The sequence below is a fragment of the Panthera pardus genome, unplaced genomic scaffold, assembly GCF_024362965.1.
Source record: "Panthera pardus isolate Hobbes unplaced genomic scaffold, ASM2436296v1 HiC_scaffold_2, whole genome shotgun sequence".
Lineage (NCBI taxonomy): Eukaryota > Metazoa > Chordata > Mammalia > Carnivora > Felidae > Panthera > Panthera pardus.
Window position 1 is genome coordinate 148,880,114 of NW_026526765.1, and position 23,390 is coordinate 148,903,503.

The 23,390-nt window shown below is 37.6% G+C and overlaps 1 protein-coding gene and 1 pseudogene across 4 annotated transcripts in view; one reads left to right on the top strand and one right to left on the bottom strand.

The window, feature by feature from the left end:
• CNOT6 (CCR4-NOT transcription complex subunit 6) overlaps window positions 1-23,390 on the top strand; it is a 77,241-nt gene that overhangs the window by 14,178 nt on the left and 39,673 nt on the right. For all 4 annotated transcript variants that reach the window (XM_019469706.2, XM_019469704.2, XM_019469705.2 and 1 more), the window contains exon 2: window positions 7,951-8,064. In XM_019469706.2, the coding sequence (XP_019325251.1) occupies window positions 7,953-8,064 (112 nt within the window). In that variant the 5' untranslated portion in view covers window positions 7,951-7,952. The remainder of the gene's footprint in view (window positions 1-7,950; window positions 8,065-23,390) is intronic.
• On the bottom strand, window positions 20,747-21,406 carry LOC109278977 (factor in the germline alpha-like; annotated as a pseudogene).

Genomic DNA, 23,390 nt, shown 5'->3' on the forward strand with positions numbered 1-23,390 from the left:
GTACATGGCCAAAATAACATGATTTCATAATTATTCATTAATATTAAAATTTTTTCATGTTTATTTATTTAGCGAGAGAGAGCATGAGCAGAGGAGGGGCAGAGAGAGAGAGAGAGAGGGAGGGAGGGAGAGAGAGAGAATCAATCCCAAGAATCTGTCAGCACAGAGCCAGACACGGGGCTCCATCTCACAAACTGCAAGATCATGACCTGAGCTGAAATCAAGAGCTCAACCAACTGAGCCACCCAGGCATCCCTTATTCATTCATATTTTAAATATGAACTAGGTATTAAATGTTTCCCCAGCTGCCCACAAAATGTCCTTTATTGCTGATTTGTGGGTCTTATATAGGGACCATTTATTACCTCTGATTATGTATCCCTTAATTCTCTTCAAATCTAAAATAGTTCTGGCACCAGCTTGTTGAAGCAGACCAGTTATCCTGCAGAAGCTCCTGCATTCTCACTTTGTCTGATTGCTTCTTTGGTGTTATCTGGCCAGTTCCTCTAGTTCTTCATCAAGGTGAACATTGTTGATGTGCACTTGGGGTTCTGTCATATCAAGAGACTCAGTCAGTGTCTGGTTCTCCCCCCCATTAGTGTCGTGAAGATTGAAGAAGGTAACCTTTTATTCCTCCCTTTAACATTTTCTACCTTGTGATCCAAAAACAATTTGGATGATGGTGTTACCTTAGCATTACACCAGTGCCAGTGATTCATCTAATGGTTTTAACACAATTTAGAATCCTTGCCTGAAAAAGGAGTTATAAAATGATACTGCTTTTTTTTTTTATTATTATTCATTTGTTAGCTGTCATTCTTTTGTAAAGTGGGGCTGTTCTTCAACTGGAACTGTTTGGTTAACTCAAATGCGGTACTTGCTGAAAAGTTAAACACCTAAATCTTTCTCTTTGGTGACCAATTTTCTTAGTTTGAAAGCTGCCTCCAATGGTGTCTGTCTAACTTGCACCTTTGGCACTCCCTTTCCTCCTCCTCCCCCTTGCTTTTTTCTTGCCTTGATTACTGCAGTAGTTTCCTCTGCTGCTAATCCACCTTTTACAGCACTGCCAGCTGTTTTCTGTAGCACAGGTACTTACATTATCTACACATCTTTGTTGATTCAGTGTATTTCATTCCTTTATACTTATGATTCTTTTTGCTCAAGTTGTCCACAGTTTTGGCCAGTGAGGACCCCTTCTAACTGGCTCCTGTGTCCTGTTGACTTAGGTTTTTGGCACTAAAGGATGTCTCAGGCTTTATACATTTTATACATTTCCTGCCCCAGACTTGTAATTGTCCATTTTACAAAGAACTTTGCTTTCTTGGTATTAGAGATCAAAACTGAGGATTAGAGGTGCTGTTATTCCAGACATAGCATAGCTTCTGAAGCACTCCAGTGCATTGTTAGAAACAAATTTAAAATCATTGGTTTATATTGATATTCTCAAGTCAGTTTTGGTGTTGGTGTTTTCACTTGATTTATAAATGCTTTCTTACCCTGAAAATCTTGGTTCTTAACATCATTGACATAAGTCATTCTTTGCTTAATCCTAAAATACAAAGTAAATAATTCAATGTAATGCCAATACTTACCATCATTCTTCCTACAGCTGCATGATTTCCCCTAGTGTGGCTGTAGAGTGACTCATTTAATTGTACATTCTTGTTAATGGCCACTTAAGTTGTGTGCACTTTTTGTCATAATGCTATAATGAGTAATTTAGAAAAGTACATGGGTTGTATGTTTTGTTAGTAATTGCTTGAAAATGTCCTTTTGTTTGTCTTCACACCTGACCAAGTCTTTGAGTACAGAAGGTTTTTTAGTTAAGGTAAAATTTATATAAAGTAAAATGTATAGGCCTTAAATGTACAGTTTGAATTTTGGTACATAATATATACCATATAAACCACACCTCATTTAAGATATTGGGTATTTTCATCATTTCCCATTAGGGCAGCCATTGTTACCACTGCACATTCATGTAAATGGAATCTCTTTTGGGTCTTTTTCATTCAGTTTGTAATGTTTGAGATTCATCTGTATATGTGTGTTATGTATCAATAGTTTATTCCTTTTTTATTGCTGAGTAGTATTTATCCTTTGATTATCCTTTCATTGTCGAGGACATTTCAGTTTTCAGGTTTTGGCGCTTATGAATAAAACTATTATGCAAGTTTATATAAATGTATTTTTTTGGAAATGCAGTTTTTTTTCTCTTTGGTAAATACCAAAGCGTAGGTTTATTGAGTTATGGCATTACTCAATTACTCTCTTAGATATTATGTTAATCATCTCTTTTCTTTTGTTTTTCCATAAAAAAGTGTATTTAATTTTCACCTGTCTTTGCTTCTTGTTTTAGTAGGAATTATGTTTATGTAGTCTGTGACTTTCCTTTTTTGCCTTGATTTTGTTCTAGAGATTCTAATATTCAAATATTTTTTCCTCTACACTCTTTTTATCTCACTTTTTGTTGTTGCACAGTTGACTTCTTTATTTGTAGTTTTTGTTTATGTAGTTTTTTAAGCACAAGAAACAATTTTTTTGTGGAATATTTTTCGATTTCTGTAGTATTTCTTTTTTCTTTTGTATGATTTTGTATAATCATTGTGCTGCGTGTATTATGCTTAACTTGTGTTTGACATTGACCGCTCTGTTGACTTGCATTTCATACAGATATGGTGTGGGTGGGTACTTAAGCACTTCTGTTGGCTTCCACTCAGACTGATTGTGAAGGTTAAGTACAGATGAGGGAGAGGCAGGCTGTGGCACACCTATTGGCTGCGGGTAGTTATGATTAGTGGATTTCAGCCCCCAGTTGGTGGTTTTTATAATTACGTTTTCCTTCCATGGGAACATTCAGATACCTGATTGTCCCTGGTTTTGATTGGTAGAAGTTTGGTTCCTAACAGGAAAAAGACCAGAGGTTCCTACCCCTTTCTTTATGTTCCTGTTTCTAGCAGCTGTTTCTTTCCACTCCTAGCCAGAGGATGGTTAAAATAGATTTAATATAAGGCATTTGATTAGGGAACTATGAATCTTTTTAGGGCTATAGGGGTGGGGTATAACTTTTTGCAAGGACCTTTGTATCTTCATTCTAGTCTGTTTCCTATTTAGGTGTTCTTCTTTTATTTTAGATTCTGATAAATCCCTCGTAACCCCTCCCTGTGATTCCTGCCCCAGGCCCCTCACTGCACCATATCCATACACACACACACAGACCATTTCTGGAAATGTTAGGTAGAGAATCTGTAGGTTCCTAATTTTTTTTCCTCATTTAGATAGCTGTTTTTCTAAGTTTATGGTATGCGGTTAGGCCACTCTTAGTTTAAACACTCCAGGATAACCTTATTAGTTGTGTTATGGTTTGTAACTCTGCTTTGCAACGCTAACTTTCCCACTGTGATTATAGTTCTGTATTTTGAGGCCATTTCTTAAAATGTTTAATTATGAAAGCCTGTCTTTCTATGTTGGTAAATTAATGTCCTGTGTTTCTTTAAGGCAAATAATTATTCTAAGATAATGAAAAACTGTTTCTCAGATCCAGTGTAGGGGTGGGTTTTATGCTGCCAGGGTCAGTAGTGATGTCTGGTGTTGGGTTGGAGGGATAGGGGATTGACTAGTCAGGTGCTGCATAGCTGCTTACCCTGGCCTAGCTGTTTCTAATTCTTTTGTAATCCTTGACAGTTTTAAAGTCTGTTTTGGAAACCTTTTAGTCTTTTTAGATAAAAATAAGGTATGCCACTGCAGATTATTTAGAGGAGAGATCTGCTTGTTGATTTCAAAGTCTTGGGAAAGATGCTAAATTGTGTGCATTCTTATATCCTTTTCCCTACCAATGCTATGCTTTGCCAGAGTCAAAAAAAAAAAAAAATGGGGGGTGTTCAGTGGGCAGATGTGCTTGTCTTGCTGCTTCTGGAGTTTGTCCAATTTGCTACTTTTTTTTTTTAATTTGACTATAGTTGACACAGTGTTAAATTAGTTTCAGGTGTACAGTATAGTGGTTGGCCAACTTCTCTGCTGTCATACACCTCCCCCCACCCCCACTTCCGAATCCTCAGTCTCAGGGATTTGGAAATAAAGATGATCTCCTCACTGCTTTCACATTTAATGAGCTGTCTCTTAAATTTTAAGACAACCCATCCCACATTATGAAAAATCAAGAAAGGGAGTGGTTGGCTACCTATGCAGAAATTATGACCCTCTAATGGAATGACCCCAGGTGCAGGACCTAGTTTTCAGATTTCTTATTAGTTCAGTGGCACTTCTGTCCATTCTCCGAAGTGGAATCAAACTCTGGACCTTGACTCAAACTAAGCTCACATGTAGTTGGCAAATCAGACTTCTGAACTTTCACTAAGGAGTCAAATGATTAATAATAGGACCAAGATACTGAACTCAGCTGGAGAGAGCCAATTTCTTACCATTGTTAAATTCTATTTGGAAAAGCCAATGAAGATCAGATGGTTGGTTTCTAAATTTTTTTAAATGTCTTATTTATTTTTGAGAGAGAGAGAGAGAGAGAGCATGAGCATGGGAGGGGCGGAGAGAGACACACACACAGACACAGACACAGAGAGAGGGAGACACAGAATCTGAAGCCGGCTCCATCCAGGCTCTGAGCTGTCACACAGAGCCCAGTGTGGGGCTTGAACTCATGAACCTCGAGATCATGACTTGAGCTGAAGTTGGATGCTCAATCAACTGAGCCACCCAGGTGCCCCCAGATGGTTGTTTTCTAAGTAGAGTCTGGTCAAAATCACGGCATTTGGGTGATCTTAAGCACTGTTACCATCAAGCTTTGGTAGCCTTACACAACGTTTTATATTTTCTAGGTTATTACTAGGATATTCATATCATTCAGAAAAGGCACTTGCTTTGCCAGATTGTCTTCTAGAATAGGAACAGTTTTCTGACTGTATAGCTCTCTGTTAGGTATTTTGTAACAGTCTAAAAACTTCAGACCTTGTATTTCTCTTTTCCAGAAGTTAACATGTAAGACAACAGTTTCATCAATAATATTTAAGAAAACAAAAAATAAATGTGCTGTTTCTTGTGCAGATGATTAGTCTCATCATTTATATTTTTTAAAGCAGCTTTTTAAGGATTATTTACTTCTATGTTTTGACTGCCCAAAGCTCATTTCTGTTTCAAAAATAGCTCTACTTCCCATCAGTTAGGAAGGCAGCATAGAGTTGCTTTGGCTTTTTTCCAGTCTTTTTTTATTGTGGCAAACGTACATAAAATTTATCATCTTAAAACCATTTTTAAATGTAGCATTCAGTAGTATTAAATACATTCATAATGTTGTACAACAGTTACCCCCCCCCCAATCCATCTCCGTAATTCTCGTAAACTGAAACTCTGCACCCATTCAGTAACTTCCCTTCCCCAGCCCCTGGCAGCTGCCATTCTACTTTCTGTCTCTGTGAGTTTGACTACTTTAGTACCTCATGTAAATGAAATAATGTTTGTCTTTTTGTGATTGTCTTATTTCACTTAGAGAGTAGCTTTAACTTTTTAATCAGATGCAATCAAAGCCTGACTCTGCTGCTTCCCAGCCTTATAATGCTGGTTAAATTTCTTAAACGTTTTTGGGCTTCAGGTTTCTGCTGGTAAAATGGAGTTAATTCTGACTGTAGGAAGAACTAGCAAAAGACTAAATTTAGTAAGATAAGAGGAAAACCAAGAGAAAAGATATCCTGGAAGCCAACTGAGTGAGTCTGTCTAAGAGGGAGTGATCATCTACATCAAATACTGATCGTAGGACAAGCAAAAGTAGGTCTAAGAAACGAGCATTGATTACAACAATGTTGGGCCACTGGTTTTCTTCCTGGCAGTTTTTGGTGGAATGTTAAAAGCACATACTGATTTGAATGATTTTAACTGGGAAAAAGGGAGGAGGAGACAGCATATGTAACTTCCAAGGATAATTTATTTGTGTGTGTGTGTGTGTGTGTGTGTGTGTGTGTGTGTGTGTGTGTGAAGAGAATGAGAAAAAAAGTGTAACTGGAGGGGGAAATGGGGTCAGGACTTTTAAATAAAGGAGATAATACCATATATATGTATACTGAAGATAAAGATCTAGTATAGAGGGGGAAAGTGATGTAAGAGAGAATTGCCAAGTAATGTCCTTGAACAGGCAAGATGATGGGGATGAGATTGAGTGTTCAGAGAGGCAATTTGTCCTACTAAATGAGAGTGTAGATGGGTGGGGGTGGGAGTTCATAGAAAGGCCTCTTTTGGTTGTTTTCTGTTTCAATGAGAAAATGGAAGTAAGAAAGGGAGGATGGAGGGTAAATGTTAGAAGTTTGAAGAGAAAGTCATGTAGAAGGGACTAGGAGAATTTAAAGTATAATTTCTTGGCGGCATAAATAGTCCATTTGAGGTAAGTGATTGCTGAGTGATTCCCTTTAAGTTCACATGGTGTAGTAGGTTTTTCTCTGGCTATATTTAGCTGGGTATGTATCCGTAGTAGGTGGAGAGTTGGCTTAAGTGGCTTTGGACTCATCCAAACAAATAAGGTGAAGACTCAGGCAAGGAGTTTGGGGGATATGCAAGGGTGTGAGACTTCGTTTCATGTAAATATGTCAGAATGTATGGATAACAGATAAGGATTAAGGAAATAACCACAAGTGAAATGAAGAGTAGTCTTTCAGTATCAACTTACATTTAGTTTTTCAAATTCTCAAAAATTTTTATGCTTGGTTTGTTCAAATTGGACCCAAACAAGGTGTGGGTATTGCATTTCATTGCTGTGCCCTGTAAGTTGTATAATCCATGTCAATTTGGTCTCCTGTTTTTCATGTCCTTTATTTTTGAAGAAATTGGATCTTTCTCATGTAGAACTTTCTATATTCTGTATCTGGTTGGCTATATTTTTGTGGAGTTGTTTACAATTTTTTAAAAAATTTTAATTGTGGTTAAATATAACAATTTGCTGCCTTCACCATTTTTAAGTATACAGTTCAGAAGTGTTCAGTATGTTCACGTTGTTATGTCTTGTGTTATTTTTTTTAATGTTTAGTTATTTTTGAGAGAGTGCATGCGCACAAGTGGGGAAGGGGAAGAGAGAGAGGGAGACCCGGAATCTGAAGCAGACTCCAGGCTCTGAGCTGTCAGTGCAGAGCCCAATGTGGGGCTCGAACTCATGAACCACCAGATCATGACCTGAGCCACCCAGGCACCCCGAATGTATTATTTTTAACATATTCCTCTATCCCCTTCATTTTGTGTCAACTGGTACCAGGAGTAGGAGTGCTTGATTTGATTCACGTTCAATTTTTTTATTTTTACTATGTTTAGATGAGGGGGCAAAATACGTCGTGTTGGCACATGAGTTTAGTCATCCTAATGATGAGATGGACCATTGTGTTGACATCTCATAGCCTGAATATCCATTTGTAATTTTTCCATTGTATTCTTTTTTTACCTAATGCTTTCATTAATCATTGGTGGTCATTGCCTCAGTCCTTTTTTTTTTTTTTTTTTTTTTTTTCATTTTGGGTTGTGAAATAGTGATTTTTCTAACTATTTAACTTTCTGCATTTATTAGATGGAATTCTATTAAGATTATTCCCTTATTTAGTTTTGGCCAGAAATGCAGGATAAATGCTTAATTCTTTCCCTTCTGCCACTTTTTAGGTGACTGAATTTTTTTTTTTTTAATTTTTTTTTTTTTAATAGTTACTCTTTTGATGCTCATGTTGTCTTACTTGTGGCCAATGGAAGCTTCTCCAAGCTGTCTGCTGTCACAGCATCTTTGTTAGCACCCAGCCTTGTTTTATATTTTTCTGATCCTGGACCTGCAATTCTCCATTTCTCCGAGAAGCTTCTTTTTAGTGGGAAGTGGTATTTAGAGATGATAATATGGGTACTTACTTTTAAAAAGATGTTGGTTATTTCCAGTTATTTGGTTCTTCAGAATACTGATTGCTTTTTTCAATTCAACAGGCATGCCCAAAGAAAAATACGAGCCTCCTGACCCTAGGAGGATGTACACAATTATGTCCTCTGAAGAAGCAGCAAATGGAAAGAAATCACATTGGGCAGAGCTTGAAATAAGTGGTAAGACATGCACGCATAAATTTAATGGTGTGGAAATCAAGATGGTAGAAATTAAGCTTTCTAATGCCAGTGCACTAAAGAGGCAGTGTTGTATTTTACCAGTGCTAATTATCTTAGAAGTGGGAAGGTTCAGTGGAAAGAATATGGTTTTGGTCAAAGTTCAAAACCCATTCATTGCTTATTTCAGTGTCAGTGTCCTTTTATAAAAATGGGAATGACAAGGATGAAATAAAAATGACACATGTGAACTGCCTAGTGCATAAAGGTTTGTTCTGATACTTAATTCTCTGATAAAGTAGGATTGAGCTTTTGTATTATCAAATTACAGATTTCCAGTGGGATGGGAAATGCCTGGTCTAGAATAGGTTATGTGATAGATTTGTTTCTCCTTATTTTCTTCATTTGCTTTTCAGTCTGAGTCTCTAAGGATAGCCTTATTCAGAAACACAAAATCTTTAAAGAATTCAAAGCAGATCTCAAAGTTCCCTTCTACCTTAATGCAGTTTAGACCTAGTCAAAGAAATAGGAGAGCCCCTAGAACCAGAGCCGCAGAGATATCCCCATCATCCCTGCGGGGGGGCCTGCAGCCTCTTTTTTAATACTTCAAAGGTGGTGAAGGGATACACCTGGTTAATACCAGGTGCCTTATTCTTAAGGCAACCAGTGCTAAAGAGGTTTTGTGTTAATATTGGCCTAATATGCCTCCTCATACTTTTCTTCCATTCTGTCTTGAGTTTTGCAAGGTTTCTCCTCTTTTTCCTGACTGTCCTTAATTTTTTTTTTTTTTAATTTAATGCAGCAAACATACTGAACACATGCTATGTGTATAACATCTTGCCAGGTGTTGTACTAGGTATATGGAAGATACATAGGATGGAAAAAAACACAGTCCCTGCATTCTGAAGCTTATGGTATATTAGGGAGTGAGAAGAACGGAGTGCACCAATATAAGTAACTAATAGACAAAATATAATTGCCAAGACTAGGCAGGAAAATATTTACAGGAAGCAAAAAGAAAGTAATGATAGTAGTATTCTTTCCTTGTCAGCTCAAAATCTCTATGAACCTATTCAGTAAACCTAAACACTCTCCCTGGGTACCCACGCGAGTCTCTCTTGGTTTCCCTCTCTCTTTAGAGTGCTGGTGGTAAGTAAGGGGTGTTCAGTTTCATAGAGTAGGTGTGGTAGAGAGTAAAATTTCTCCGTCTTCTGTCAGATATGGCTTTCTGGATCAGGTAAGCCCAAAGGGAAAAATGCTGTCTGATTTACCAGTTACCTTTAAAGCTCAGGCAGTCACCCTTTCTTGCTTTTCCCTTTTAATTTCCTCATGATAGGTATTTAACTGTATTTTTCTCTTTTTTTCAGCCTGTGTTAGTGGTTTTTGAATTATAAGTCCTTTGGATGTAGGGAAGTTTCCATTTTCTTACAATACCAGGATAAGCTAAAAAGTACTCACTTTGGTCAGTGAGATTATATCTCTGAGGTTAAGAGGATTCTCCTCTGCTCTTTCCTCCTACTACCTCACTCTTCCCCCCCCTTTACCTTATGTTGAGAACTACTTGACAATTTTGAATCATTGTTTTCTGCTTACTCTGAGCTTTGGTAAGAAATCTGTATACAAGATAGGAAGGAAGAAAGGATTCCTGTGAAATAACTTTCTTAACAAATAGTTGTATCTTTACCAAGTAACACGGAGGATAAACTGTTGGTTGAAATTGGTCTGTGGAACAGGACCTTGTAATAAAGCCGCTATCAGAAAGGTCACTTTTTGTCTTAGCAGTCTTGAATACATAAGCTCCTACATGTAGAAATTGTCAAGGCCTGAATTCAGTTCATGCAAAGACAGTTCATGTATATGCTTTAGCACCAGTTCCTTAAGATTCTTTGATGCAGAGTTCTAGGGACCTGAGGTCAGTGAATCCTGGACCCACAGTTATCTCATATGCTCCTCTGGTTCCAGCGGGATGGGTGGTGAGTTCCTTTTGCCATTTGGTATTAACCAGATAAGCCAAATAGCTATTCATCATTTACTTCTTAAAGAAAACCTTTTTTATTGTAAAATGAAACACAGATAAAGAAAACCACACAGACAAATCTGTTAATGAATTATTATAAGGTCAATAGCCTTGTAACCACTATCCAGGTCAAGAATTAGAACTTTTTCACCTACCCCAGAGCCCCTTCCTTTGCCACAGCCAATTATAACCACCTCTGTGCTCTCAAAAGTAACCATTACTTTCTTTTAATCACTTCCTTTGTTTCCTTATAGTTTTAATAGTAAATTATGTATATCTAAGCAAAATAGTGATACTCTAATTCTGTCATCTTTTTTCATTAAGTGAGCTACATCTACAAAGACATGCTTTCCCACACTTACTGATTAATTAGAAAAGAAAGCTTGTTTCCTTTTATTTACCAGTTTTCAGTATAAACTATCATTCTTTGATGGTGACTAATTAGGTTTTTAAAATTTTTTTTTTTAACGTTTATTTATTTTTGAGACAGAGAGAGACAGAGCATGAACGGGGGAGGGGCAGAGAGAGAGGGAGACACAGAATCAGAAACAGGCTCCAGGCTCTGAGCCATCAGCCCAGAGCCTGACGCGGGGCTCGAACTCATGGACCGCGAGATCGTGACCTGAGCCGAAGTCGGACGCTTAACCGACTGAGCCACCCAGGCGCCCCTAATTAGGTTTTTTTAAAGTGTCATTATTAACTACTATATCTAAACATTTTAGTTTCAAACATATGTTGTGGATTGTGATTATTACTTTTATTTTGATGCTTAAATTGCCCTGTTGGCCAGTGGGAGAGCTTCTTAAAGGATTTATGAGTTTTTGATACAACCCTGTCTTTGGTAGTTTCCTTGCTATCTGATATAATAAGATTTTCTTGACTCATCTTGTGTATTTACTGCCTCAAACCTGGAATTTATAATTTTTTCCAAGAAATCTTTTGTTTTTTTTAAGTTAGAAATGATATTTCAAGACCAAAATATCTGTTGCTACAGATGCTTGTTGCTATTGGGTTGGTCACTGTTTCTAGGTCTTTTCACTGGACAGAGCTGTGAAATAAGACTATATGCATCATAGCTTTTCATCATATATGTATAGTCGTACACGTTTATGATTGAAAGATATATACTTATATGATATATACATACTTATAAAATTTTTTAAAAATATATTTGTATATTTACAGTTAAAATATAAAAATATATTGAGACTTTTGATTCAGAATCAGAATAACAGGGATTTTAGTTAACCTTTTCTGTAATTACATGTGTATCTCCTTTAATACTGGGTGTCCTAGTTCTCAGGGACATGGGATGATGGAATTTGAATATCCCGTAATTACTTATTTGGTTTATCCCATATTACATTGCAGTCTCAGAATAACAGTACTAAAAATACTACTACTAATATGAGTACCAAAAGCGGGTAAAACTGCTTGGAATATTATTCCCGTTTCCCTCCTCACTCCCATTAAGTAGTTGTTTTCTGTCTATACTGTTAGATAGAGTATGTAGTCATTATATACTATCAGCCTTCCCATTTAACCTGCATAATTCCCCATTTAGACTTTGTTTTGTAGGTAAGTATATATTCAGTGCCTCCCACCAGTTTGTTTATTCCTAATCATTTCGGTTTTCTGGAAGCTTGTTCTCTAGATGTTTCCTTTTAGAAAGGGCTCATGGGAGCAGTATTTTCTGTATTTCTTGCATGTTGATAACAGTTTGTGTCCTTTATATTTGAAAGTCAGTTTGGCTGAATATAAAATTGGTGGCTCACATTTTTTCTTTAAATATTTTATGTATGTTACTTCAGTTTTGCTATGGCCTTGATGCCAGTATAATTTTCTTTCTTTTATTAGTTAGTTGCTCTTTTTGCCTAGATACCCAAAGGATTTTTTTTTTTTTTTTTTACCTGTAATTTTACTGGAATATATCTTGGTGTTGGTTGTTCTATCTTGATATTCTCAAGTACAGTATATAAAGAAAAAAAATTTCAAACTATACATTATTTTTAAAGAAAACCATTTCAGTATAGTTTGGATAATATTTTTTTATTCCAATTCCTTTGTGTTTTTTCAGAGATTTATTCTCTGAATTTGCATATTGGTCTCTTGAATCATTTTTAAAACTTAAAAAAATTAAGGTATAATTTACAGTAAAATAAAAATACCGTAAAATTAACTTTACTGTTGTACAGCTTTTAAAATAAATACACAGTTGTATAACCACGACCACAGTTACAATATGAGCTTTATCACCCCCAGAAAACTTCCCCATGCACCTTTTTTAAGCAGACCTCCTGACTTCCAGCCCCTGGCAGCCACTGATCTAGATTTTTGTTTTTTTAATGACTTTACTTTTTAGAGCTGTTTTAGGTTCACAGCACATTTGACAAAGTATAGTGCATGACTCCCTCCACCTCCTGACTATCAACATCCTCTACCAGAATTATGCATTTATTACAGTTGATGAACTTGCAGTGACATGTGATCACCAAAAAGTCCATACTTTACATTAGGGTTCACTCTTGGTGTTGTACATTTTACGGGTCTAGACAAATATATAATGGAGTGTATCCACCATTATGAGTCATAGAGAATATTTTTACTGCTCTAAAAGACTTTGGTGCACTGCCAATTCATCCTCCTTTCCCTCTCCTTGAACCCTGGCAACCTGTGATCTTTTTACTGCCTCCATAGTTTTGCCTTTTCCAGAATGTAACATAGTTGGAATCATGTAGTATGTATGTAGCCTTAAAGATTGGCTTCTTTCACTTAATAATATGCATTTAAGTTCCTCCATGTCTTTTCATGGCTTGATAGTTCATTTCTTTTTAGTGCTAAATAATATTCCATTGTCTGGGTTTACTACAGTTTATTTATCTGTTCATCTACGGAAGGACATCTTTGTTGTTCCAAGTTTTGGCAGTTACGAATAAAGCTGCTATAAACATCCATGTGCAGGTTTTTGTGTGGATGTAAGTTTTCAACTCCTTTGGGTAAATGCCAGGGAGTACAATTGCTGGATCATATGGTAAGAATATGTTTAGTTTTGTAAGAAACTGCTAAACTCTTCCAAAATGTCTATATCATTTTGCATTCCCACTAGCAATGAATAAGACTTCCTATTGCTCCACATCCTTTCCAGCATTTGATGTTGTCAGTGTTCTGTATGTTGACCATTCTAAATGGTATGTGTGGTGGTATCTCATTGTTACTATTTTTAATTTTCATTTCCCTGATGACATATGATTAAGAGCATAACTTTTCTTATGCTTATATGCTAAAAAAATCTTTTAATGTTTATTTTTGAGAGAGAGAGTGAGCACTAGTCGGAGAGAGGCAGAGAGAGAGGGAGACAGAGGATCCGAAGTGGGGTCTCCACTCTCAGAATAGAGCCCAATGTGGGGCTTGAATTAATGAACCATGAGATCATGACCTGAGGCAAAGTTGGATGTTTAACTTAACTGAGCCACCTAGGTGCCCTCTTTTGCCCAGTTTTAAATTGGGTTGTTTCCTTATTGTTGAGTTTTAAGAGTTCTTTGTGTATTTGATTGACAGTCCTTTACCAAATAGGTCTTTGCAAATGCCTTCTCCCGGTCTATGACCTGTTTTTTCATTCTCTTGACAGTGGCTTTCACAGAACAGAAGTTATTAATTCTAATGAAGTCCAGCTTATTATTTCTTTCATGGATTGTGCTTTTGGTGTTATAGCTAAAAAGTCATTGCAAACCCAAATCACAATAGATTTTCTTCTGTGCTATCTTCTAGGATTTTTATGGTTTTGTGTTTTACATTTAAGTCTGTGATCCATTTTGAATTCATTTTTATAAAGAGTGTGAGGTATCTACTTTTTTTTTTTTTTGCTTGTGGATATCCAGTTACTCCTGCGCATCTGTTGGAAAAACTTTTCTCCATTGTATTGCCTTTGTTCTTTTGTCAAAGATCAATTGACTGTATGAATGTATTGGGGTTCTGTTGATCTGTCTATTCTTTTGCCAGTACCACAGTCTTAATGATTGTAGCTTTAGAGTAAGTCTTGAAGGCAGCTAGCATCAATCCTCCAGCTTCTTCTCCTTCAATTTTGTGTTGATTATTTTGTGATCTTTTGCCTCTGCATATAAGGCTTTAAAATTAGTTTGTCAACATCTACAAAATAACTTGCTGTACTTTCAGTTGAGATTGCATTGAATCTATAGGTCAAGTTGAGAAGAGCTGACATCTTGATAATATTTAATCTTCCTATTGCTGAACATGGAATATCTACCATTTATTTAATTCTTTGATTTCTTTCATCACAGTTTTAGTTTTCCTCATACAGGTCATGTGTATATTTTATTAGATCTGTATATAAGTACAGTAAAACCTTTGTGAGTAACTTGTTCTGTGAGTGTTCTGCAAGATGAACAAACATTTCTAATAAATTTTAACTTGATAAATGAGCAGTGGCTTGCAATATGAGTCCTTCGTGATGCCGAATCTCACATGATCACAGCTGAGCCAAGGGTTCTTGAAATTCACTGATATACGAATGCTTTGGATTATAAGCATGTTTCTGGAACAAATTATGCTCACAAATCAAGATTTTACTGTATTTCATTTTTGGGGTGCTAATGGTATTGCTGTTTTTAATGTCAAATTCCAATTGTTCATTGCTGGTGTATAACAAAACAATTGATTCTGAACCCTTAGTTCTTCATTTATTTGTGATTTTTAAAAATTTCCTCTTTTTGTAAAAGCATACTCTTTTTGTGGTTATTCATCATTAAGTTCTTGGTAGTTTAGTTTTCCTTTACTGAGTTTTTCTAATTCTTATTTATGTTTTTTTTATCATTTCTTAATGTCAAATTTTTAGCTCCGTTTGAAATTATAAGTAGTTTTTTGAGCATGTTTGTGGTATGCTTTCCTTGTCCATAGGTAGTTTAGTTATTCTGGTAACTTTTAAAAAAACTTAATAGCTTCTATGAGATTTGACCATATAACTTTTCTGTTCATTTTTATTTAAACTTCATTTTTCTGAACTTTTAGAAGGTGTAATTCAGGATTGTTTTTCTAACTTTAGAGCTTCCTCTTCTGGTTTTTGCAGAGTGAAACTTTCTGATTCTGTTCCCTGCTCTCATTTTTAGAGAGTGTCCGTGTCCCCCCTGCCCCCCCCCCCCCAGTGGGGGGCCTTGGCTGGCCAGTTTTTGGAATTCCTGGGGTCCAGACTGCTTTTTTGACTTATTGTGGACACTTTGCTCTCATAATTGAGTTGCACTAAACTCCTCCCAGTTGTGATGATGTTCTCAGATGTGCTTCCAGTGCTTCCAGTGGATACTAGCTGGTTTCTCTCTTTTCAGTTCTTTTAGTTGGGCTTAAATCTGTTGTCATGTGATTTATTTTCCATTTTCATAATCTTTTTTTGTTGCCTTTTTCATGTTGAATTAACTCAGTATTTTTTGTAAAATTGCATTTTATCTCCTTGTTGACTAGTAAGCTATAATTCTTTGTTTAATAATGTCTAATTCTTTAGGGTTAATAATATAAAGTATATCAAGTTATATTCTGTTACTTCATATTTAGTATGAGAGTTTTAACAGTCTGCTTGTTTCTTTTCTCCTGGTGTTTGTGCTGTTGCTGTCATATATTTTCCTTATATGTGTTATAAATCTCACAATATATTGTTATTTTTGCTTTAAACACTGAAGTATTAGGAAAAGTTGTTTTTATTTATCCATGTACTTACTATTTCCAGTGTTCTTGATTCTTTGTGTATAGGCAAGTTTTTTCTGTTCTCATTTTCTGTCTGATTGAAGGACTTCCCCTTAGTATTTCCTGTGGTGGAGGTATGCTTGCTGGTTTGTTCAGGTTTCATGTTTGAAAAGTCTTTTTATTTTGCCTTCTTTTTTGTAAGATAATTTTTCTGGGTATAGAATTCTGGGTTAACAGTTTTCATCTTGAAGTACTTTAAAGATCCTGTTCCATCTTTGTGCTTGCATTGTTTTTGATGAGCAGTCTGCTGTTGTTCTTACCCTTGCCTCTTTTATGTATGTCCCTTTTCTGTGGCTGCTTTAAGATTTTTTCTTTATTACTGGTTTTAAGCAATGTGATTATGATGTACTTTGGTGTCTTTTTTTTTCTTGTGCTTAGGTTTTGTTGAACCTCTTGGATCTGTAGGTTAATAGTTTTCAGAAAATTTGAAAGAGTTTAGGCTACTCTTTAAGTAATTTTTTATATTCTCCCCTCCACTCCCCACCTTTTTTGGAATATAGTTACAGTAAAACCTTGGTTTGTGAGTATAATTCGTTCCAGAAACATTCATGTAATCCAAAGAAAGCACTTGTCTATCAAAGCAAATTTCCACATAAGAAATAATGGAAACTCAGATGATTTGTTCCACAACCAAAAATATGCATATAAAAATGACTACAATACTGTAATATAATACAAAATAATAAAGAAAATACAAAATTATAAAGAAATATAAACAAATTAACCTGCACTTACCTTTGAAAACCTTCATGACTGATGTGAGGTAGATGAGAGAGGAGGGTTATTGTGTAGGACGACGTCCAGTATCCCTAACGGAATCACTGTTATTTATTGGCTCAATGGAATCTTTTTCTTTTGGTGCAGCTTTAACAAGGAACCTATCCAATGACACTTGGCTTTTGTCATTGAGGATTTCTCAGAAATGGAATATTGTATTATCGTGAAACAGATTCATCACTTGCACTGCCACAGCCTTATTCAGGTGGTGCTTTTTTACAAAATTTTGGACTGTTTCCCACATTTTACACATCTCCCTAATCTCATTTGAAGTGAGGGATTCCTCCGCCTTTTCTCCTCCTTCTCTACAGATGAGATGCACATGTAGACTTCTTACAAAATCTTTCAATTTCGGCCACCCTCATACCTCATTCATGCTTCTGGATGATTTTCTTTTTTTTGTTTTAAATGTTTATTTCTGAGACAGAGACAGAGCATGAGTGGGGGAGGGGCAGAGAGAGAGGGAGACACAGAATCAGAAGCAGGCTCCAGGCTCTGAGCTTTCAGCACAGAACCTGATGTGGGGCTCAAACTCACAAACCGTGAGATCATGACCTGAGCTGAAGTTGGTCGCTCAACTGGCTGAGCCACCCAAGGCGTCCCTCCATGATTTTCTTCTTAACTTCCACTGTAATCATCTCCTTCTTACAGCCTTTCTTTTCAACCTTTTTCTGCATGGGAGCCATTGTATGTGCTCTCATGGATGTTTACTACAGTATAGTATTAATAAACTCTTGTTATATACTGTAGTTAATGTAACTGGCAGTAAGACAGAGGAAAGGGTCCCTGCAGGCAGCCTGACCTAGAATGAAGCAAAGAATTCCTAAGCTTACTCTTTTGTGGAAAAGGACTGTCCATGGGTGCTTTGAAGTGACAAAAAATACACTAGTGCCCTTCCAACATTCTAAAAGAAATCACTGATTTCTGCAAGCACCACAGCCATGGGAGAGGATCACCCACAATCCTGCAATGAGAGAGAGAAAGAAGAATCATTGGCTCAGTTGTGATCATGTGACGTTCAGTGTCATATACTACTCTTATTGCAAGACATGGCTCGTTTTTCAAGTTAAAATGTGCTAGAAATGTTTACTCATCGGTGCACCTGGGTGGCTCAGTCAGTTAAGCATCTGACTTCGGCTAGGTCATGAACTTGTGGTTCATGAGTTTGGGCGCCATGTCAGGCTCTGTGCTGATAGCTCAGATCCTGGAGCCTGCTTTGGATTCTGTGTCTCCCTCTTTCTCTCTGCCCCTCTCCCACTCATGCTCTGTCTCTCCTCTCTCTCAAAAAATGAATAAACATTTAAAAAAAATTTTTTTTAAAGAAATGTTTACTTGTGGAACACTAAGAGAAAAAGTTACTCAGAATCCAAGGTTTTACTGTACTTGTATCTTGAAGTTGCCTTATAGCTCACTAATCCTGTTTATGAATTTGTTCCTTTTTTTCTTTTAGACAGTTTTTATTGCTGTCTTTAATTTCATTAATCTTTACAATATCTAATTTGCTGTTAATCTCATCCAGTAATAGTGTATTTTTCATAACTAGAAGTTAAAAGTGTGTTGTTTTTTTTTTTAATCTTCCATGCCTTTACTTAACATTTTGCCTCTACCTTTTTGAGGGTATGTAATACAGTTAAAATAACTTTTAATGTCCTTATTTGCTAATTCTATCTTTTTAGATAGATTGGATTGGTTATTGGATACTAATATTGGATACCAATATTGGATACCAATCCAATAGATTGGATTGGTTATGATTCCTTTTCACTTTCCCTCTACCCATTGCTCTTTTTGTTTCTCTCCTTTTGCATGTCTGGTAGTTTTGTATTAGTCACATTGCATTGTGAATTTTACTTTTTTGGGTGCTTGATGGTTTTGTACTCCTATAAATACTCCTGAGCTTTGTTCTGGGATGCAGTTGAATTATTTGGAAACAGTTTGATTTTTCTCAAGGTCTGCTTTAAGTACTACCTTTCTAAATTCTCTGAATTACGAAATTTTCCATCTGATGGGAACACAAACTATTCCTGGTCCTGTGTGATCTATCTAAGGTTTGTTTCCTCTGCCCTTTTCTGTTTGTCCTCCCCCATCTCTGGTCTCAGATTCTGTTCATATGCATTTGCCGATCATTACTCAGCTGAAGACTCAGGAGGATCTTCAGATCTTTAGAGCTTTCTATCTGTGTAGCTCTCTCTGGCACTTTGCCCTGTGAACTGTAGCCACCTTGATGTCCCTGGACTGACAGCTTCATCTCAATTCACATAGACCACCAGACTCCACTTCGGTTCCATCTCCCCACACCACTCTAAGGAAGCCATCCAGGCACAACTGTCACAAAGGCTCACCTTGTCTATGTCCCATCTGTCAATGATTATTGTCCCGTGCTACTTGATGTCTAATGTCTGAAACTCAATTTTTCATATATTTGTTTGGATTTTAGTTGTTTTATGTAGGAGGGTAAATCTAGTATGTGTCACTCTTTCTTGCCTAAAATGCAAGTCCATCATAGGTTTTTTTTTTTTTTTTCAATGTTTGTTTATTTTTGAGACAGTGCAAGTGGGAGAGGGGCAGAGGAGGACAGAGGCTCCAAAGTGGGCTCTGTGCTGACAGCAGGGAGTCTGATGTAGGGCTCAGACCTATGAACTGCAAGGTTATGACCTGAGCTGAAGTTGATTGCTCAACCAGCCAAGCCCCCCGGTGCCCCCATCATAGTTTTTTTTTAAGATTGTGTCTGATAACTCCAATATCCAAATCTCCTGGGAGTTCTGTTTTGTTGTTTTTCTTTTTCTTTTGGTTTTCAATACTTTGGTAATTTTCTTTCTTCTTTCTCTCTCTCTCTCTCTCTCTCTCTCTCTCTCTCTCTCTCTCTTTCTTTCTTTCAGAAAGAGGGAGAGAGTGTGCCTATGCACATGAGCGGGGGAGGGGCAGAGAGAGAATCTTAAGGAGGCTCCACGTGAATCCTGCTGCAGAGCTTGATCTCATAGCTGTGAGATCATGACCTGAGCCAAAATGAAGAGTCAGACACTTACTTGAGCCACCCAGTCACCCCATTTTGGTGATTTTCATTGAGTTCTGGAAATTGTATGAAATGGTAGAATAATTTGATAGTCTGGATGGTGTTCTTTTTCCTTACGGGTGGATTTACTTTTGTCCTTGGGCAGGTAGTCACGGTAGGAACGGCTGACCATAATCTAATCAAGGATTTATCTCCTTTTGTGTGGTGTTCATTGGGTTGGCTTATTGCAGGTCATACTTACTACATTTATAGATCTTCTTTTTTTTTTTTAAGTTTATTTATTTATTTTTGAGAGAAAGTATGAGCATGAGCAGGGGAGGGGCAGGAAGAGATAGCAGGAGAGAGAGAGTCCCAAGCAGGCTCTGCGCTGTCAGCATGGGAGCCCTATGCGGGGCTTGAACTCACAAATTGTGAGATCATGACCTGATTGTGAGATCATGACCTGAGCTTAACCACCTGAGCCATCCAGGCACCCCCCCCCCCCCCCCCATTTATAGATCCTAACTAGAATCTTGATGATTTAGCAGGGTCTTCTGTGATGGTTCCCGAATTCCTGTGTTGTTTCCCCAGCGGTGGAAGAGGGATTAAAGCTTTGCTTAGCACCTCAGCCTCTCTGCTTTTGCCTCATCTACTTGCCTTAGCTGCTTGTGATTCTGCATATTTTGCCAAAGGTAATGTGGGACCTGTCCTACCTGGTACTTCTCTTCCGAGCTCTTTGTCTCTCATCTCTTTGCTGCCTTGGTAGTTCTCTGGTGCTTTCAAATTCATTTTTGTGTTTTGTACCCAGTTTTCATCTAGTTTTTCTTTCCTTCAGTAGGGTGGTTGGTCAACAGCAAATTATTTTGTTGTTACAGGAAGCTGAAATTCAGATATATACACATTTTTAAATTCTGCGTAAGGAATCTGCAGATAACAAACAACTTTCATGTTCCTCTTGTTCTTCCATTGTGTTGTGGCAGCACTGTGACTGCCTGCTTTTGAGGTACATCTGTAGCCCAGAACAGGTACTTGTTCCAGGCCCTTGAGGCGGCAGTGCAGGTAGGGAGAGAGATACTGACCAGAGTCACACTAAGGAACCTTCCAGGATATAGGAACTTAGGTCTGGACTCCTTGGGAGTCTTTTTTTTTTTTTAAACTTTCAAGACTGCATGTGTCTCTAGGAGGTAGGCCTGTTCTGGCCTTTTTACTTCGCATACTTGGGGAAGCCTGTGACTCAGGACTTCCACTTCTAAGAATCTGTCCAAACTCCTGGTTGGGGAGATCTCTCCAGTACTAGACATCATGCTCTGGCGACTAAGTGTATGCTGACTCACCACTGCTACCATCTGCCCCGGGCCTTTCCTCCTCATTCTTCAAGCCCACAATACAGCTGGCATATTGGGTGTTGTTTCTTGATAGATTTCTAGCCAAGGATATATGTGGTTCAGAAGTATTGTTGCTATAGTTCTGGTGATCTGGATTTTCTTCTGAATCTTTGGCTCTTTTGAAAATATCACTGGGAACTTACATGTATTCAGTTGCACCTTTAAGGATATCAGCTTTGCTATGCTTCCTGCTCTGGGGAAGAAATAGCACAAGTGCCTTCAGTTTGGCAAAACCAAAGTTCAGATTTTTTTATCCGCTCATACTCTTTGGTGTTGGCCACGTGCTCCTGCTCCAGCACCAGTTGGAGGTAACCACTTGAACTGGCAGATGGTGGCCAGCTAGGGCAGCGGCTCAGACTGCTCCCACAGCATGTCCTCCAGCACCTTTGCCTTCTGAGCACCCAGGAGAGTGGGTGCAGGGGCCATGGAGGGTGGGGGGTCCTCCTTGGTAGTTTTTAAATGATCTATAAATCAGGTGCCTTTAGCTGTAGGGTCACACATTAGCCTTTTCTAGTTTGTGACACTTTCTGACATTTTGAAGGCTTCAGTTGAGTTTGAGTCTAGTTTGAGTAAGCTTTCTTCATGTTTTTCCATGGAGAGTGGTAGACCATGTCGCTCAAATTCTGGATCAGGTTCTTCTGATTTTCTTTTTTTTTAATTTTTTAAAATTAACATCCAAGTTAGCGTATAGTGCAACAGTGATTTCCGGAGCAGATTCCTTAATGCCCCATACCCATTTAGCCCACATCCCCCCTCCCACAACCCCTCTAGTAACCGTCTGTTCTCCATATTTAAGAGTCTTTTATGTTTTCTCCCCCTCCCTGTTTTTATATTATTTTTGCTCCCTTCCCTTGTGTTCATCTGTTTTGTATCTTAAATTCCTCATATGAGTGAAGTCCTATGATATTTGTCTTTCTCTGACTAATTTCACTTAGCATAGTACCCTCTAGTTCCATCCACGTAGTTGCAAATGGCAAGATTTCATTCTTTTTGATTGCCGAGTAATACTTCATATTGTGTGTGTGTGTGTGTGTGTGTGTGTGTGTGTGTATACATACATACATACACACACACACACACACACATGCATCTTCTTTATCCATTCATCCATCGATGAACATTTGGGCTCTTTCCATACTTTGGCTATTGTTGATAGTGCTGCTAGAAACATTGGGGTGCATATGTCCCTTTGAAACAGCACACCTGTATCCCTTGGATAAATACCTAGTAGTGCAATTGCTGGATTGTAGGGTAGTTCTATTTTTAATTTTTTGAGGAACCTTCATATTGTTTTCCAGAGTGGCTGCACCAGTTTGCATTCCCACCAGCAGTACAAAAGAGATCCTCTTTCTCCACATCCTCGCCAACATCTCTTGTTGCCTGAGTTGTTAATGTGAGCCATTCTGACAGGGGTGAGGTGGGATCTCATTGTGGTTTTGATTTGTATTTCCCTAATGATGAGTGATGTTGAACATTTTCATGTGTCAGTTGGGCATCTGGATGTCTTCTTTGGAGAAGTGTCTGTTCATGTCTTTTGCCAATTTCTTCACTGGATTATTTGTTTTTTGGGTGTTGAGTGCGATAAGTTCTTTATAGATTTTGGATACTAACCCTTTATCTGATATGTCATTTGCAAATATCTTATCCCATTCTGTCGGTTGCCTTTTCATTTTGCTGATTATTTCCTTTGCTGTGCAGAAGCCTTTTATTTTGATGTGGTCCCAGTAGTTCATTTTTGCTTCTGTTTCCCTTGCCTCCAGAGACGTGTTGAGTAAGAAATTGCTGCAGCAAAGATCAAAGAGATTTTTGCCTGCTTTCTCCTTGAGGATTTTGATGGCTTCCTGTCTCACATTGAGGTCTTTCATCCATTTTGAGTTTATTTTTGTGTATGGGGAAGAAAGTGGTCCAGGTTCATTTTTCTCCATGTCACTGGCCAGCTTTTCCACCACCACTTACTGAAGAGACTGTCTATTCCATTGGATATTCTTTCCTGCTTTGTCAAAGATTAGTTGGCCATATGTTTGTGAGTCTATTTTTGGGTTCTGTATTCTGTTCCATTGGTCTGAGTGCCTGTTTTTGTGCCAGTATGATTTTTTTTTTTTTAATGTTTATATTTGAGAGAGAGAGAGAGAGAAAGCATGCATGAGTGAGGGTGGGGGGCAGAGAGAGAGGGAACAGAGGATCCAAAGCAAGCTCTGCACTGACAGCAGAGAGAGCTCGGCATGGGGCTCGAACTCATGAACTGTTAGATCATGACCTGAGCTGAAGTTGGACGCTTTATTGACAAAGCCACCTAGGCGTCCCAAGTTCTTCTGAATTTTTTAAAGATAGTATTACATTTAGCTCTTTTCGGTAATTGTGGTAAGTGTAACCCCAGAGTCAAGTAGGTTTCAGAATGTTAACAGTTTGT